This window comes from Diadema antillarum, unplaced genomic scaffold, assembly GCF_040938485.1.
Source record: "Diadema antillarum isolate AM-2024a unplaced genomic scaffold, OU_Dant_1.0 scf00000068, whole genome shotgun sequence".
In the NCBI taxonomy this organism is placed as follows: domain Eukaryota; kingdom Metazoa; phylum Echinodermata; class Echinoidea; order Diadematoida; family Diadematidae; genus Diadema; species Diadema antillarum.
Window position 1 is genome coordinate 2,210,070 of NW_027270957.1, and position 17,527 is coordinate 2,227,596.

A 17,527-nucleotide genomic window follows, 5' to 3' on the forward strand; every position below is an offset into this window, starting at 1 on the left:
ATAGTTTGGTTTACGCTTCAGAGTAAAACAATCTAAATGAATCCAAAAATTGTAAGGTTTCATCTTCAAACTACTAATCAATGTAAAACACTGGTAAACTATTCTGGACATACAATATATCTACAAAGTATTGAAGTGATGCTATTAAAATAATTTTGAAAAACTGATATCCGTATACAGATTATTTTACTAAGAAGAAAAATCTAATTACAAATCAAAGGGAAACAAAGGTCTTTCATAATCACACACTTGTAAGGATAAAACTCTTCATTTCATGTTTTCACTAAGTTGATGCGAAAGGTTACAAATGGTTCTCAAGGAATGAAAACTAGCTTATACCTTTACTGAAACTGCCTCTGTGATCGATCATACAGACACATTTTCAATATAGAAGAAATTTGGTACTCTATATTCATATCGATAAATATAGATCAGTTGGATCGCTTACTCTAATATTTGTCTTATCAATATTTGGGAGAACACAGGTCTTCAAGTAAATCTAGAAGTATAAATCTTTGAATCAAAATTCGTAAATGTTTTAAAGCATTTGGCATAGGAATTGTAAGAGATTTGCATACTTAATACCATTTCTGTTGTGCTAATGCACTACCTTATCCGTCAGTAAGTTAATTGACCACTGACATTGACTCACAGTCAAAAGACAAATCCATTCCACCACCAGGGGAGGGGGTATTCAAATTCAACGTGAATTGCATTCCCCAGCCATGCCATTTGCTCTTTTTTTCCTATTCAAATCATGTTGCATTAAGCATTCATTCCTTCAAGCGTATGGCACAATGTGCCTAGTTGATACCGTTTGCTGACTACTGCTAGTCACCTGGGGTGAACCATGAGGGGTTGGTATCCTTCTCTCATTTTCTTGAGTCAAATATCACATTGCAGTTATCGCCAATGTCTCACTTGCCATGATAACTACGTTGTATCATGCAAAACAAATCAAGTGTTCTCTTGCATGTGTGTATTGTCCGCATTAATTGCTCAACCTGATATCACTCCTTGGGCTGTAGTCAGGACTTGGTCGCCTTCTGTTGCACATAGCAAATATCGCATGGTTGCTCTCATCATTGTCTCAGTTGCCATGACAACTATTAAAACAAAGCAAATCAAACATTCTCTTGCACATGTATATTGTCTACGTTGCTCAAGTTGGTACCACTTCTTGGGCTGTTAGGACTCGGCCGCCGTCTGTTGCATATAGCAAAAATCGCGTGGTTGCTCTCGTCATTGTCTCAGTTGCCATGACAACTATTAAACAAAACAAATCAAATGTTCTCATGCGCGTGTGTATTGTCCTCATTGCTCAAGTAGGTACCACTTCTTGGGTTGTTAGAACTTGGCCGCCTTCTGTTGCATGTAGCAAATATCACATGGTTGTTCTCACCATTGTCTCAGTTGCCTTGACAACTATTAAAACAAAACAAATCAAATGTTCTCTTGCATATGTGTATATTGTCCATGTTGCTCAAGTTGATTGGGCTGTTAGGACTTGGCTGCCTTCTTGACTCTGTTCTGCCGCATCAGCATGCGATTCCGGTAGCAACCCTTGAGGTTGAATGACCGGTACCAGCCGCAGTTGCCGTTGCCGAAGCGGATGCAGCGCGAGTGCTTGGCTTCGCAGTCATCGTCATCGTAGCGCAGCCCAGAGAGATCCCAGTGGCACATGCTGGTGCTTTGCTGCTTGCAGTTGCCGCTGAAGCATAGGCTGATCTGTGTTCAGAGACAAAGATAAAGATAAAAGTTAAGGAGATTACATTAATGGTGTTGAAGGTTCTAAGTCGGTATAAGCATCCTGTGAGCAAATGTACCATGTCCCTTGAAATTATGTATATGTGACCGTGCACCTCAAAACTAACATAAAGTCGCACACATTGATTTTGCGTGAGGACTGAAAATAAGTGAAATGGGTCAACCTAGCCGAACTTGACTTTTTCATATTTTCTGAAAGAGCGGGTCTTCTTTTACATTATGCTAAAATTTGGTATCATAAAACGGGCAGGAAGGTGTGTTTTTTAGCAATTTATCTCGAACATTTTTGGTAGAATAGTGTGATTAGGTTTGTCTTTAGAATCCCTTTTTCATTTCTAAAATAACTTGTCCACACTCTTCGCTTTCAACTCTAATAACTTTTGAAAGGATAGTGCTCCTGCTTTGAAAGTTGGCATTAATTATGGACAGAATGTGTTAATGAGGCATGCTTAATTTCAGTTGAATCTGATAATCCCTTCATTGTTGTTACTCTGGTGGTTTACTTCCTGTTTTTTGTCCCATTCATCGAACAGCCAGCACGGTTTTGGTAAAGATTATGCGTTTGAATAGACACTGCACTTCAGAGCCTCTTTTCTCAGTTCACACTTTTCCTGAGTTTGTGCTTTCTTTCCAGTATTTAGATAGGTTAGGAGAGTCCATTTGATTTGAGTTATACATCATTTTAAAGCTTAAAGTCTGCTCTTTCAGGATAATGGTCTTAACTAAAAATTCATGTCTGGCGACTTTTTGTTTGTTTTGAGGTGCAGGGTCACATATACAAATATGACCCTGATGCACTCAGGCACTTCTTTGCTGCATTGTTCCTTAAATGCTTTTGAAGTATAGGTTAAGAAGTTACATTAGCATATCACAATCACTGACCTTTGTTTGAACCTATTTTGTTTTTAAAATTAAGAAAGATCTGTACTTTAAAACAAAAAACTACTACAGTAAATTCTTCGGAACGAAATGGCCTTAATTCCCCTTTTGTACCCTTCCACATGGGCGATACCAAGAACTAGGAGCGTTTCAGCAAGCATTAGTCAGATATTTTTTCTGACAAATTTGCTCTTAGCCAATCAGATACAAGGATTTCAGTCGCTTATAACAGTTTGTCAGAAAAAAAAAGATATCTGACATAACGCTTGATGAAATGCCCCTTGCATTGCATAATAATTCTGAAATCCTACCTGACAAGTATCACAGTACTGTCTGTACAGATATCGCACTCCTTGTTTTTGCATCTTGGTCAAATCTGCATACTCGATCACCCAGTCGCAAGCTCCAACATTATAGCGGCCTGTCTCATCCCACGTTCCTGAATGAGATGATAATGAAAGATGGAATGAAGGATTAAGATAATTCTTCAGATCAAAAACATGCAAAAACACCATGTGATTTCATTCCAGTTTGTATTAGATATACTTTCTTTAAGCCATTGCATACCAGAGTGGGATGTCCATTGTCTTTTCTATGGAGAATTGCAAGAATTTGGATGCAACAGCTTGGATACCTCTAATGTTATTCAGATTGTTCTCTTCAGTTTGTAGACTGCAAACCAAGAATTTGAAGAAGGAGCTAATTGTTAATGTATTTTGCAAAAGTCAGATAATGATCATTGCTCTTATCAATATCTCCATTTCCATGGCAACTACGAAATAAATTGTGATTTCTAGGAAAGGGAATGGGATATGTGTTTCCTTCTTTTTAAAACAGACATTGAGTGATGAGTTTAATACCTGAGTACTAGATAACTCATCCATAGGCCTATGTTAACAGAGGGAAGAAGTTAAGGGACAGAATAACTTTTCCTTTTCTGATTGTAAATACTGAGACTGGTTTACAAATCTGCATAGCATGTAGTATATATTGACAGCAAATGCCAGCTGATTTCTCCCCAACCCCACCCCAAATACAATATAATAATAGTGAAATAAGGGAGAAAAGAGTGGGAGGAGAAATAGGAGAAAGAGAAGAAGGTTAATGTTCACAGTGTATAAGGGATCATAACTGCCAGTGATGTCAAGCATGGGCTCATCAGGGGGGATTACCGTTTGCAGACATGACACAGGTCAAAACCAACTCACCTGTGATGATGTAGACATGTCCCTTCCTGAGGCGCGGGAGGCCACACCCGTTATCGTGTCTCAGCATCATCGCCTCCACATGCCGGTGGAGCCCCATCTCACCGTCTCCCTTATAGATGCGCTCCACCTTGACGATGTAAGCAGTCACCCCATCCTCAATGTCCAGGGGAGCAATATCGTGCCCTCCCTCATCCACCCGGTCAGACATGCTTAGCCTCCCGAGGATCTTTCCGCGCACAACTGCAGACACAAAAGAGATAAAGCACAAAAACAATAACAAATTAAACTGTTACTTTATTACAAAATGCAGCACTGGATAGTGAATTTCTATGCAGATTGGATGTCATAGGATAAGAAAATGTAGTTTTGTAAAAGTTTGAGTTTAAAATTGTCTGCAAAAAAAAAATTACTTCATTGTCTGTAAGAATTGTAACCCAAAGCATGATAAAGAATATGTGTCAGAAATGTAATTATAAAGCAGAAATCTTTTGCAGTCTGAAATTCATCAAAGTGTTCGGGAACTGAATCCGACCTCACAAGGAATGAAATATTACAGTAAGGATGAAAGACACTTTTCTGTTTTATTCTATCAAATGTTCTATTTTTGGATTAAGATGATAATTCTGAAGAGGTCACACTATGACACAGTTTTGTAACTTTGGAAGGACTTCAGTCTTTTGGGATTAGACACGTTTTGAAGCCCGTCAAAATCTCTGCTACTATTTTGACTCATCATCGCTGCAATCTGGATAACGTTCTTCCCTCTCCGATGGTATCAAGGGTGGAAAATTGTCAGCCGGCGTAGATGGATGGGTGATATGCGAGGCGATGGGAATGATAATGGATGTTGTGATTAAAGAACTCTATGGGAGTACATGAATGGGAAATCCCACAGATACTAAGTGGATGATGTTTAAATTAACCCCTTCCTCCTCTCCTCTTATACCTCACTCCAATCAAAAAACTCATTCCTGTATGTCTTCTCGTCTCTTTGAGAGAGCGCTCGCCACAGAACCATGGAATAGATGTGACCATGCCTCACTAAACCCACAGAAGACATGGAGATACAAGTCATGGATCAATAGATAATGCGTCAAAGTTTTGGCGTTTTCTGAATGAGTAATCCCTACATATATACCTTAAACTTAGGCCACACACACACACGGCAAAAAAAAAATGAAAAGAAGAAGAATGAGTTAGTGTAATGGGAGTTTTGTACAGTTCTGTATACCCATGTTTCCTAGTCCTAACATTACTCTTCTATATTTTCTTCCCATGAGAACCATAATGAAAGTAAACTTGAAAGCTCTGTAACTATGGACATGCAACACTTGCATAATTTATGTTGTAGCTTCATGCTATAACTTTTGAAAATAATGACCGTGGGAATTTGTAAACAGTCAACAGTTGTACTGATCTTTGATGTAAACATGTAAAGAGTGTGCTATTAACCCGTTGAGGACGAGTCCCGAGTATACTCGGGCAAGCGTCTATGGGAAATGCGTGTTGTAGCAAAATCAAACCGTCCTCAACGGGTTAAGCGAGTATACTCTAAACCTTCAGAGTAATCTGATAGTCCAGCAGTATCATAGTGGTTTCTGTCGAGTTTGAATCTCTACACTCCAGTAGACTTTAAAAACCCAACAACTTTAAAGTTCTTATTCACAAACCTGATGCTCCTTAAAAGTGAGATTTTCTGACACATATTTCAGCTGGTTGGAAACATCCAATTTTGATGACTTCTGCATCATGTTATTAGAGTTGGGAACCTCTTCGTGTGGAATACAACCTGCAGTCAAATTTTTATGCAGTGCTTTTTGTTGTATTATTGATGCAAAGTCACATCTGATAAAGCACACGCCTGATCTGAAATTGATGGTCAAGGGTAGCTGACCTAATTTGTCACTTTGTAGCCTAGCCTTGGTACATGTCTATGCTATTTTTGATGATTTTGATTTCCCTCATATGTTGCTGTGGATATTGCTGATGGTCAAACTGTTGAGATTCTTGAGATTAAGGAAGCATATTCCCCCATGAAATATCAGCTTGGGATGTCCATGTTGAGATCTTGAGATCATCAGACTTGACCTTGTTACTCTCCTCATGGTCCAGGGTACCCTCCCGACCCTTTGACCTTTTGTGAATACTTGATGCATATCCCCTCGGGTGGATGTCTAGGTCAGCTGTGCGAAGGGCGCTAGACAATGTGCCTGCCCCTTCCCACTCCCCACCCCCCTGCTGCCCACCCACCCGCCCCAACTCCACTTTCCATTAGCCAGTCGTATCAGTACCCACATGTTGCAGCTTCCATTAGGGACGTCCTGTCCTACCAAGGCGGAGCCACCATGTGTCCTGGCCTCACAATTAAGTCTAATTCTACAGTTCCTGTATCATGGTCTTGGACCAGACCAAGTATATTTTTACTCCCCTACCCAACCACCACCCCCCCCCCCTCCCCAGCACACACCCCAGCTCCTCCTCATCTCATTCTATCTCCAGTAGAGTTTATGCCACCATATAGATAAACAAATGATAACAAAGAAAGTAGCTAATGTGAAGCTATAGTTAACAGATCATAGGGATGACTCCTCTATGTGGTAATGGTGAAGACACATCAAGGAGAATGCACATGGCAGTTTGATAGAATACAATAATCATATTTCTTTTGTTCATCTTTGAAGAGCTAATATCCATGTGCACGCCTTTTCATTATCAAAGTAACATAATATGCATGTTACTCTTTGAAGTGATTATTCAAAAGCTGTATTTCATTTTGATACAAGTGTACCCCTCCCCCCCCCCCAAAAAAAAAAAAAAAAAAAAAAATCATCACAGGTCCCAAGACCTACAAAGAGCACCTCCACCTGTGTTCAAGTTTATGGAGCAGGTATGGAGGAACACCTGTTACCCAGTCATTGTTACCCCCTGGAGGGGCTACTCATTTAACCCATCAAGTCCTGGGCAATTTTTTTGCAGCAGCAATCTTATCATTAAATTGGCAACTCTGAATTCTGCTTTATTCCTGTTCTATATTAGAATGATTAGATGGAATTAATTGAATTTCTTTTTTAAAAATGAGACAGAAATTTACAGAATTTACCAAAAGCTGAGATGATGCAAATGAGGCCATCACTTACACATAAACAACAGATGACTCTATTGAATATTTCATTCAACCTTTAACCTGTAGAGTTCCGAGTATACTCGGGCAAGTGTCTATGGGAAATGCTTGTTGTAGCAAAATCAGTCTGTCCTCAGTGGGTTAAAAGACTCAAATAAACTTATATTCTACCTCATGAAACATTAATACTGAATAGTAAAAAAAATGATTGATGGGTTAAAATGAGAGTCCCAACTTGTCACTAGGGTGAAACTTTGATGAACAGAATAAAATCAAGCAAACAGAACAGTAATTAAGGTAAGACCAATTATGATGTGGATTTTTTTTTTGATACATAATCGTGTCATCAGTGGCAGTCACATGATCATGTTATATGAGGCGATATTGTCATTGCCCTGCAAGACTTCCATTTAGTTGCATACATGTCTTTTCATTGGAATATCTCATTTTTCTGCACATGAAATACAAGAAAAAATCTTATTCTCATGAAATTGTTCTTGGGTGTTAAATACTGAATAATGATTTCATAACTTTAAAGAGGTCTCATTGCTCTGAAGAAAATGAAAATTTTATGACATTTTCATATAGAAAATAATGGGAGATTTGTGAGGCAATGACATCATCAAGTTGAATATGCATGCGCATTTGTTAGCAATATCTGTGCCGTAATCCGTTGACTCTTCATCACACGTACTGACTCTATAGGAGGGATCGTGTTTACAAGTAATTCACATGTGGGTCATTCCATGAAGTTGGGTACACAATGGGCAGTACTGTTCATCATGTTATGTATCTGTTTTCAGAGGTCCCAACAAAAGTTATTTTAATCTAATATCCACATTGTCTGATTAATGAGGAGTGATAGAATATATTATCAAAAGGGCATAGTTGAGACTTTATGAAAATCCCGTTTTTTGATGATTAAAAATGTTATTTTTTTGTAATTTTTGTGTTTCTTTTGTGACATCAAAACATTGTTTGTGTTGTTTGAATATTAAATAAATACAATTTACAGTAAAGAAAAATGAGTTGTGTATTTATTCACATTATTAACTCTCATAGTCGGCACTAATAGACAATTCCCCAATGAAGAGGTTTTTCTTGGAAAATTACCTCTTATGAGATCATGTTACTATCGTAACATTTCGTGTCCGCGAAATGGTAATGAGGATTAAATATTTGCGAGTGGAAAACTGCAGAAATACGAGAGAAACATGGCAAGAAATGTCTTATATATGTTTGTTGTCAATGGATCTTTAAAACTGTGAAAAGAAACAATCGCGTTTGACTGCTTTTGGAAAATACGGAGGAATAAGGTGCTTGTATATTTTCTTCGTGTCCGTGGAAAAAGTTACGATGGGAACAATTCTCCACGATCCATTCGGCAAATGACGTACGCTCACGAGTTGACGACACATTGCCCGGGTTTCCGGATGATGCGACTTGAATGTGACGAGTGCGATCGGCTTGCAGACGACCGGTTAGAACAGCTCAAGCCGCTTTTGTGTTTCGTGGGCAGCTGTTACCATGGAAACGACGTGTCGCTTTTGACAAGGTAGGCTAGCTATCTTTCTCATGTTCTGACATGATCGTATCGTACTTATATTACACTTTATGATCGATATTTCGTAGATTATACCCACAGTTAACGAAATTGTGTGGGCAGAGCCTCGAAGAATATTTCATTAAAAAAAAAACCACAATCGGCGCGAGTAAAGTAATTCGTAATGATATTGCATCTTTAGTCCCACTCGTGTCTTTTTATGTAAGTAAATACATGTAGTTGATTACACATGGAAGTCTGGTGGTAAACGACGACATCAGCGCCCTTTAGTAGTATCGAGTCTAGACTAGTATGACCAAGGAGGTACTACGCTTGCCTAGTACCTCCTTGGGGCTTGGTATGACCTCTTGCTGTAGTATAAGACTTCCTTATTGAGTTATCACCACATAAACCAAACGTAATTTATTGGTGAGATAGTTTGCTGAGAACAAGGTTCCACAAGGACAGGCGCATGCAGAAGAACGTCGCACGCTATTCTCGACGATATTTCCGTATGGGATGACCTCATCGAGAGTGTGACAACACGATGTCAATATGCAGGATTTATAGCACATTCTGAGCTAAATTTTAGGTCATTTAGAAAATAAAATATTTCACTAAGGAGGCTGACAATCGCTAGTTTACCGAAACTAGGGGCCCTCAACCATACAAGTTACTACTAATATGACACTAGTCTCTGTCTATCTTACAAACGGCAAAATTTGCACATGAAGTTTACTTCGCTAGTGTTTCTAAGTTTAAAAATGACCATTTAATCGCAGAGGGCACCCTTCAAAATACAATTCAAATAATGCCATTAATATACAACCCAATATAAATTTGAGGTACAGTGGAAACTCGATATAAAGATCAGTGTTCTACTGTTCTTTATAACAAGATTCCCCTGTATTAAAAAATGTAGTGTTCATATTTACCTAGAAGGTTGCCAGAATATATATTGTAATCTGCAAATCATATTTGAACTACATTTCAGTTTTAATTTTATTTTAATTTTAATGTTGTCTTTTCCCCCCTACAGCCCCCCCCCCCCCCCCCCCCCCCCTCCTTCCAACTTATGATTACTTCAAGTTCAGGCTGGTTAAACACCGATAGACATGGCTAAGAAAAAGCCTTTCCATCTTCGGTTGCGATGTAGTATTGATTCGGAGGCCCGGAAGCCCTCAAAAAAACAGTCAACAGTAAAGTTAGTAAACAGTAATGAAGCTGCTTCCCGAACAACAAAGTGGCGACATAAGTTGAAGGCCAACAACCCACAAGAATACACAAAATTGTTGAAAAAAGCTGCGGAATATAACAAGTTACAGAGGATCGAAATGTCCCTAGCGGAGTCCACCTTAAAGAAGAGAAATATCTCCACTGAAGAGAAGGAAAAGTCTGAAAAGTTCCTAGAACAAAAGAAGCGGTGTAATGCGACTGCAGCTCTGCGAATGAGGAAAATGAGAGCAAAGAAAAAGGAGGAGCAACTACGGCTTCAATCAAACAAAATGAAACAAACACCTAGCACCAGAGCTCAAGACAAAAGGCAAAAAGAAAAATTACAAGCACAGGCAAGAAAGAAGCGAGAGAGACGAGCAGCAATGTCAAAAGAAGAACATGAGCAATACAACGCAATGCGACGAGAGAAATACAAGCAGAAAAAAGAAAAAGAAAAGCTTATGTGGATTGAATCGCAGAAGCTCAAGGCTCGAGAAGCAGAGCTAAAGAAAGAAGAGGAACGTTTGAAAGAAATTGCAGAGGCATTCGATCAGAAACATGCGGAGTTGGAAGTCACTCGCAAGAAACTCTCATCTGCAGGATGTGACGTGAGAAGTTCTTCGGCTAGAAGAAAAAGTTTGGAGAGAGTAAGGGCAGTTATGCCACAAGACCGAGAAAAGTGTGTTTCTACGATGATAGATCTATTTCAGAAGTCCTCTCCAAAAAAGCGTGCAGCACTGAAGAAGAGAGGAATGCACACTGGCCTTGAGGATGCCCATCATGAAGTCCAAAATCTCCTGACATCAAGCATTAGTGAGGAAATGGGCAGACTAAAGAGGAGCAAGAAGAAGAAAGACCTAGAAAAAAGAAGGAATATTGCTGCATCACTAAAGATCTTGAGCAAGTACCGACTTCAGAAAAAAGGATCGGCTCTCTTGCAGATGGGCCGCAAGATCATCTCCTCGGCAAGCAAGAAGAAGCAAATGCACGACAAGAGAAAGCTGTCCCCAGAGGTAGCAAGCGCAGTCATCTCGTTCTACGAAGAATCAGCCATCGACCTGCCTGATAAGAAAATGGTATCCATGAAGACCATGAAAAATATTCGATATCTTCAACAGTCAGTGGCGGCTTTGTTCTTGAAGTTCAAATCACAGAATCCAGACATGAAAGTAGGTGCAAAAACATTCTACAGCCTCCGGCCACATCATGTAAAGCTCCAAGGATCAATCAAATTCAGGGCATGTTTGTGCGAATACTGCACAAATATTGAGTTGAAGGCAACAGCAATTAATAATTTAGCACACAGTTACGGAATGAAGTCCTTCTTTGATGGCGTTCACTCAGTGAATCGCGTCACAATGTGTCCCAAGTCTGAAGGAGCGAAGACGTACATGCGACATTGCTCCGAGAGGAAATGCAAAGAATGTGGTCCCAAATTGTTGAGATCTTACCTGAGACCGCTGGTGGAAAAACACGGCCCTAAGCATATGACATGGAAGAAATGGATTCGGGTCAGAGTGGACGAGAATGGGAAGACGATCACCAAGCAACAGATTGTCACCAACGACGGGACAGTATCTCAATGTCTGGAGGAACTTGAAGGGGAGACGGTCACTATCAGTAAGCATCTGCATAGTGCGTCTTGGCAATCTCAGCAGTTTGCTACACTTACCAAGGACATGCCAAACAACTGGGTCGTCATGGTCTTGGACTTTGCAGAGAACTTTGTATGCAAGTACCAAGACGAAATACAAAGCGCACATTGGTATCACACAAACGTCACAATCCACCCTATTGTTTGCTATCACAGATGTCCAACATGTGATGAGACAATGCAGGAGTCACTCGTCTTCATAACAGGCGATAATCGACATACATATCATGCAGTGCACCAGTTCATGTCACAGGCAGTACAGCATCTCCGGCAAAACATGGAAATTGACAAGATCATCAGATTTACAGATCAATGTGCAGCCCAATACAAAAGTAGAGGACCATTCAAGGACATTGCTCTTGCACAGCAACATTACCAAGTTCCAGTAGAGCATCACTATTTTGGTGCCAGACATGGGAAAGGTCCGAGCGATGGGGAAACGGCTGTTGTGAAACGACAAGCTTCATTAGCTATTAGTTCTGGGCGTAAAGTAATGAACAATGCAAAAGATGTATATGAGTTCTGCCAAGATGAATTGACAATACAACCAAGCCAAGCCGAATGTCTCCACTTTCAACGGAAAGTGTTCTTCGTAGAGGAAATGAATCACAACAGAGATCACAAGGACGTCCAGACCATCAAGGGCACCAGGCAACTGCACTGTGTAAAGGGTGAAAGCAGTGGACGGCTGTGGACAAGGAACCTGTCTTGTTTCTGTAAAGGCTGTGTTCTCGGGAATCAGCAGTGTGACAGCAGAGGGACTGTAGATGACTGGAAAAGTGAAAAGCTGTTTGCTGCTACGATTGAGACATCTCATGGTAAGAACTAAATTAACCTTAATATTTACCTAGAAGGTTGCCAATATATATATTCATTTAGTATTATTGACTAATGCTAGTTATTTGTGATCCAAGCAGAAAGTTTTCAAACAGACCCATCTTATTCATTGGTTGTTTTAAAGTCAGTGGTTAATATTGTGGGTCGATTTAAAAAATTGTACAACTGCGATGTCTAAGCAGTGTAACAATGTTCAAGTGGATGAATAAACGGCCAAGAATATAAAAGTTTTGAAAATCCTGCCTTCACTATCCAGATTTCTATGAATAAAGAATGAACCATTTCAGTAACAGTTTATTCAACACTATAGCCAATGGGGAAATTTGAGCATCGTAAAACAGTCATTGCAAATTTACATTTTTGCAGTAGTATTTAAATTATCATTTTCACAGCAATTTTTGCAGGGCTTCATTTCTACACTATATCAGATTTACTAGTAGCACGTGGGACCATGTAGCTCAGATTTTTTTCAACTGGATTCATTGTTAACCAATGCCTTTAACATATATTTCTGTAAGTCCAGGGTTTTTGAAAGATGTTCTTAAACTTATAACTCATGAATTGCTGCTGCACATTACACCATTGTCTTGCCATACGCTGCCACGATGACCAAATGTTGTTCTATACTACAGAGTTAAATATGTGCGCACTATCTGTACATATTTTTCTTTGGATAGACCAATGTTTTTGTTCGTTACAGAGTGGTACAACAGCAAAATTGTGTAAGTGTGAGGTGTTCTTTACAGATACAGGTGATACTGAAGACCCGTCTTCCATGACTGTTGCAGATGATGACTTGGATGCTGACGGCCCGTCTTCCATGACTGATGCAGATGATTACTGGGAAAGCGAATCCTCCCCTTCCTCTTCACCTGTGAAACAACTGCATGTTACCGGTTTGTACAAATCAGTAATATCGCTGTTTATGTTTTCTTCAACCCTTTTTTATATTAGGGAGTTAATTTTGGCGATATGAAAAACAGTTTATTTGTCCCTCGGATGAAACATTTAAGGTAGCCAATGCCTTTTGCAGAGCCCACAAAATGCCCCAATCATTGTTTGAAACCAAAGATATTAGTATTTGGGCAATATCTGTGAAATTTCGAAATCAAAAGTTGTGTAGAATTCAAAAGATAACAGTTGTAGTGTAGTCGGCATTCAAGCAACAACAGTGCATTTATCGTTCGGGGACTGTAATATAATACTTAAAATCCAAATAATAATGTCAGTAGGTATACGAATGTCATAGTAAAGAATTCACTTATTTCTTTTTGCTGTATTTTTAGTGATAAAATATACCATGAACATGATCAATCGATCAAACAGGTCTGTAAAAGGTAGACTAAGTCTAGAATAAATGTAAGGCCTTATAATAAATATACCAAAATAATTTGAATCATAGTTTTCAACTTAACTCCATAAATAAAGTTGCACAGAGGTTTCACAATATTGTCTGCTTGAATACTGTAGTGTTCCCACTAATTCTGACAAATTTCATGCAAAAGTCATTGTCTACCATTAAGGTCTTTTTTATGTATAATCTTCAACTTTCACAGATAACGTGGTCATAGGTGTTCCAACTTCCCACCCGCCTTCTACGTCTGACAGACAGCTTCCCGTTGAAGTCCCAACTTCTAACTTGCTGTCTACTGGTACTGAGCTTCATGTTGAAGACCAAACCTCTCACTCGTCAACGTGTGACACACAGCTTCACATGGAACTCCCTACTTCTCACTCGCCATCTACTGCTGGCACTCGGGTTCATGTTACAGGTTTGTAAAAATTATTTTTTACATCTCAACTTTCAAAGTTCAATTCAAGATTCAAATAATTTACTATCATGCACTGAAGCATAGAAATCATTTCAAATTTTCTGATATACAAAGGAAAAAAATGGCAAGTGGTATAATGTTAACAAATGTACTTAAGATTTTACTTGTTCTAATCATTGAAATTGGTCCCTGCACATGTATTGATGTTCTTGGCAATTTAGGTTTTAACAATCATAGCGCACATGGATTGGAACCCCACCAGCATGAACCCAAACACATGCGCACACACACACATTTATACATACCTCACAAATGAACACACACCTGCAAATGTCCCCATTTTTAACGCTTAAGTCCACCCACACCAAAATACTGATGTGCACTTAAACACCTCAGTGACCTCACCCACTGCAATGCGTATGTATCCACGTGCACTTACAGCATGGAGTCAGCATGAACACACACGTGGGACACATGCTCACCTGCACCCAATTCTAGTCCCAAAATGTCTGTGTTATTTATGTTTAAAGTTAATATACCCAATTGCACATGCAATATATTATGTACATGTGAAGGGATATTTTTTTCCCAACAAGTTAATCACACCTCCACTTTATGCATATTTAGGGAGGCTGTTACAAGATTTATGGAGAGACATACCAGTTCAATTCTGTTCAAATGAGTTTTTCTGTGGATCAAAATTCTCTTTCAGAATAACTATGTCTGAATGCAGGAGGATGTATGTCTTCTTTCATATTAAAGATCACTGGAGATCCTTTTACTGATTATGTTACGTGCAGTACTGGTTATCTGAGAATTGTCTATTGGTGACAGTTTTCTTCTATTTTGCAAAAGCATTGTTAACTTTATAATTTTAGATATTTTATCTTTATTCATATATACAGCTTATCGCCAAACTCAGGACCTTCAAACTGGGGATTTTGTTGCCGTTGTATATGGTAAGACGTGGTGGGTCGGAGAAGTCCTGGAGCTGAAAGGAGAAGATGCACATATCAACTTCTTACTCAATAAGGGTGATAACAAGTACTCTTGGCCAGACAAACCGGAGCAAGACTGGATTCGGAGAACTGGGATCTTTGCCATCTTCCCCTCTCCACCAATTCCTGTGTCCTCAAGACATCTTGGATTTGAAGAAAACACTTTTCGTTCACTGGCAACTAGAATCGACACATTCATCAATCTTGAAGAATAGGATTAGTAGGACAGGATGCTGCATTTTAGAACAGGAACATGTATATGTGAATTAAAACAGCCTCAGGACAGCTTTGGCATTCTTCAAATTTTCTAAAATGTTTTATTGGAAGAGTATATGTAAGGAATAAAATACAATGTTTAATGGTGAAAATTCACCTTCCGTATCTCATTCCATTGTATGTTTGCCTTTTTTCATTCTTCCCATGAAAGATATTAAAATTAGCAAATGCCGAAGCTGTTTCGATCCTTTTATGTTATGAGGCACTACTGGCCAGGATCTCCTGCACATCATTCAGTGTAGAGTCTTAGTGCTGTAGTATTCGGTTATTTTAAAACCCAGTTAACCTACTTCAAAAATATGGTTGTGTTTCGGTCATATAATGTACAAATTTTTATACAGGTTGTACATATTCCTTCATTATTTTGCAGGTAATATTTATAGTGATAATTTTACTCGTAATTCTATTTGTAATAATATTTTCAGAACATAATGAGAATCAAAACAGTTATCCAAACCCAAACCATTTTGACCAAAGACGGTTTGGTTACTGCTTTGTTAACCTTTTTACTACAGCACTAGTGTAGACGTGCAGGACTGCGCTGCAGTCATCAGCTGAGGAGCTAGTAGCATGTGGCCTCAACTAGAACAAAATGCAAATGAAAGTATGGGTTATTTGGAATTTTTCATGTGAAAAATGAAGTTTGAATTCTGAATCAAAACATTGATTGAAAAACAAACACACATGCTCATATAAAAAACTGTTGACAACTCATGAGAAACAGGAAAATCTTAAATCAACAAGATATTGTTATAATTCATGGTTTAGGAACTTAATTTTTAATTCATTTAATAGAATTGATATTTGTATGCTAATCAGAAATCAAGTTTTTATGTGACATTACTTTAATACTAAATAGAATGACACAAGTTAACAATACAGGGGAACCGAGAACAAGATTCTTAAATTTCTTGGGACCATCAAAGTTAGATTGCTGTATTGAATCCTTGATAGTATCAGGGCTATTATACATAAGTATTATGAGTATAGGGAACTTCATTATAGTGAGGTCCTTAAGACCATATAAATTAGTGTGTTATATTGTAAATATGTTCTACTAGTAACACAAAAGAATACAAAGAAGTGGGACAAGAAAGATTACATTGTAGTAGTGGAGTTCGTCAGATCAGTGTTCTACTGTTCTTTATAACAAGATTCCCCTGTATTAAAAAATGTAGTGTTCATCACAACGGCGATGGCAAAGAAATTCAAAGTTAGAATTCCTGTAATAACTTCAAAACTTGAACAAAAGCAAAATGCAGGCACTATGTGACTAAAATTAAAAGTATTGTAATAAAATAGTATCAATATAATGTACATGCAAGAATATGGATGTAAATATAAAAGTCACTGTAACTTGAAAACGCATTGATAAACCAATACAAGAACTGGAGTGCCAAAAATATTAGTAAGGTAACATGCAAGAAAATGTGAATATGAGTTGTAACAAAATCTGAAGATATTGGGAATTTCATTTTGAATTAATGAATAAAATTATAATTCTGTCGTTCAATATGTCATTGTGATAGGCATGCACATTAAATTTGAGCCTACCCAGACTACATGCATCAAGTTTTCTGTAATCTGTACATTGTGTAGGAGGAAAGATAATCTTTCAAAGAAGGGTAAACGATTGTAATTAATTAAAATTATCCATGTGATTGCTTATTTTTGTTCAATTAAAAGCTGTTCTTGAAGAAAATCAAACAAAAATAATGAGATACATGCATTATTTGAGTAAAACTAGCAATTTGATGTTTCACGTGTAACAGGACGCCGGTATCTTGGTGTCTTTGTTACATGTGAAACCACCAAATAAACTTTGGGACAAATACATTATGATTATAAGAATAAAATTCTTATATATATCTTTATATAATTATTCTCAGTCATTACTTGAAATTTAAAAATGTTGAAAGTCTGATAAATCGAAAGACAAATTTATTGTTTCACATGTAACAGGACACCAGAATCTTTGTGTAATTGTTACATGTGAAACCTTAAAATGAAGTTTGGGCAAATAGTCATTTTGTATATGTGTCCGCATCTTTACTCTCCGATCTTATTTAAACATTAACCTGTCCTCTTATGCTTCACTCTATTTCCTTTATTATTCATGCTACATTTAAAAGAATATTAACAAATAGGACACTATTTTAGTGTTTCACATGTAACGGGACACCGGTATCTTGGTGTCTTTGTTACATGTGAAACCACCAAATAAACTTTGGGACAAATACATTATAATTATAAGAAT

General features: G+C 38.1%; 2 protein-coding genes across 2 annotated transcripts; one reads left to right on the forward strand and one right to left on the reverse strand.

The window, feature by feature from the left end:
- Positions 1-1,500: 1,500 nt before the first annotated feature.
- LOC139716655 (metalloproteinase inhibitor 3-like) lies at positions 1,501-5,089 on the reverse strand. The gene is made up of 4 exons (XM_071628183.1): positions 5,086-5,089; positions 3,855-4,094; positions 2,958-3,085; positions 1,501-1,728 (listed from the first exon to the last, which is right to left on the reverse strand). The coding sequence occupies exons 1-4, from the start codon at positions 5,087-5,089 to the stop codon at positions 1,501-1,503; spliced, it is 600 nt and encodes a 199-aa protein (XP_071484284.1).
- Positions 5,090-9,593: 4,504 nt separating this feature from the next.
- On the forward strand, positions 9,594-16,427 carry LOC139716662 (uncharacterized). Its single transcript, XM_071628188.1, has 4 exons — positions 9,594-12,205; positions 12,971-13,120; positions 13,781-13,996; positions 14,902-16,427. Exons 1-4 carry the CDS (start codon positions 9,634-9,636, stop codon positions 15,207-15,209), a joined length of 3,246 nt encoding a protein of 1,081 aa, XP_071484289.1. The 5' UTR covers positions 9,594-9,633; the 3' UTR covers positions 15,210-16,427.
- Positions 16,428-17,527: the final 1,100 nt, after the last annotated feature.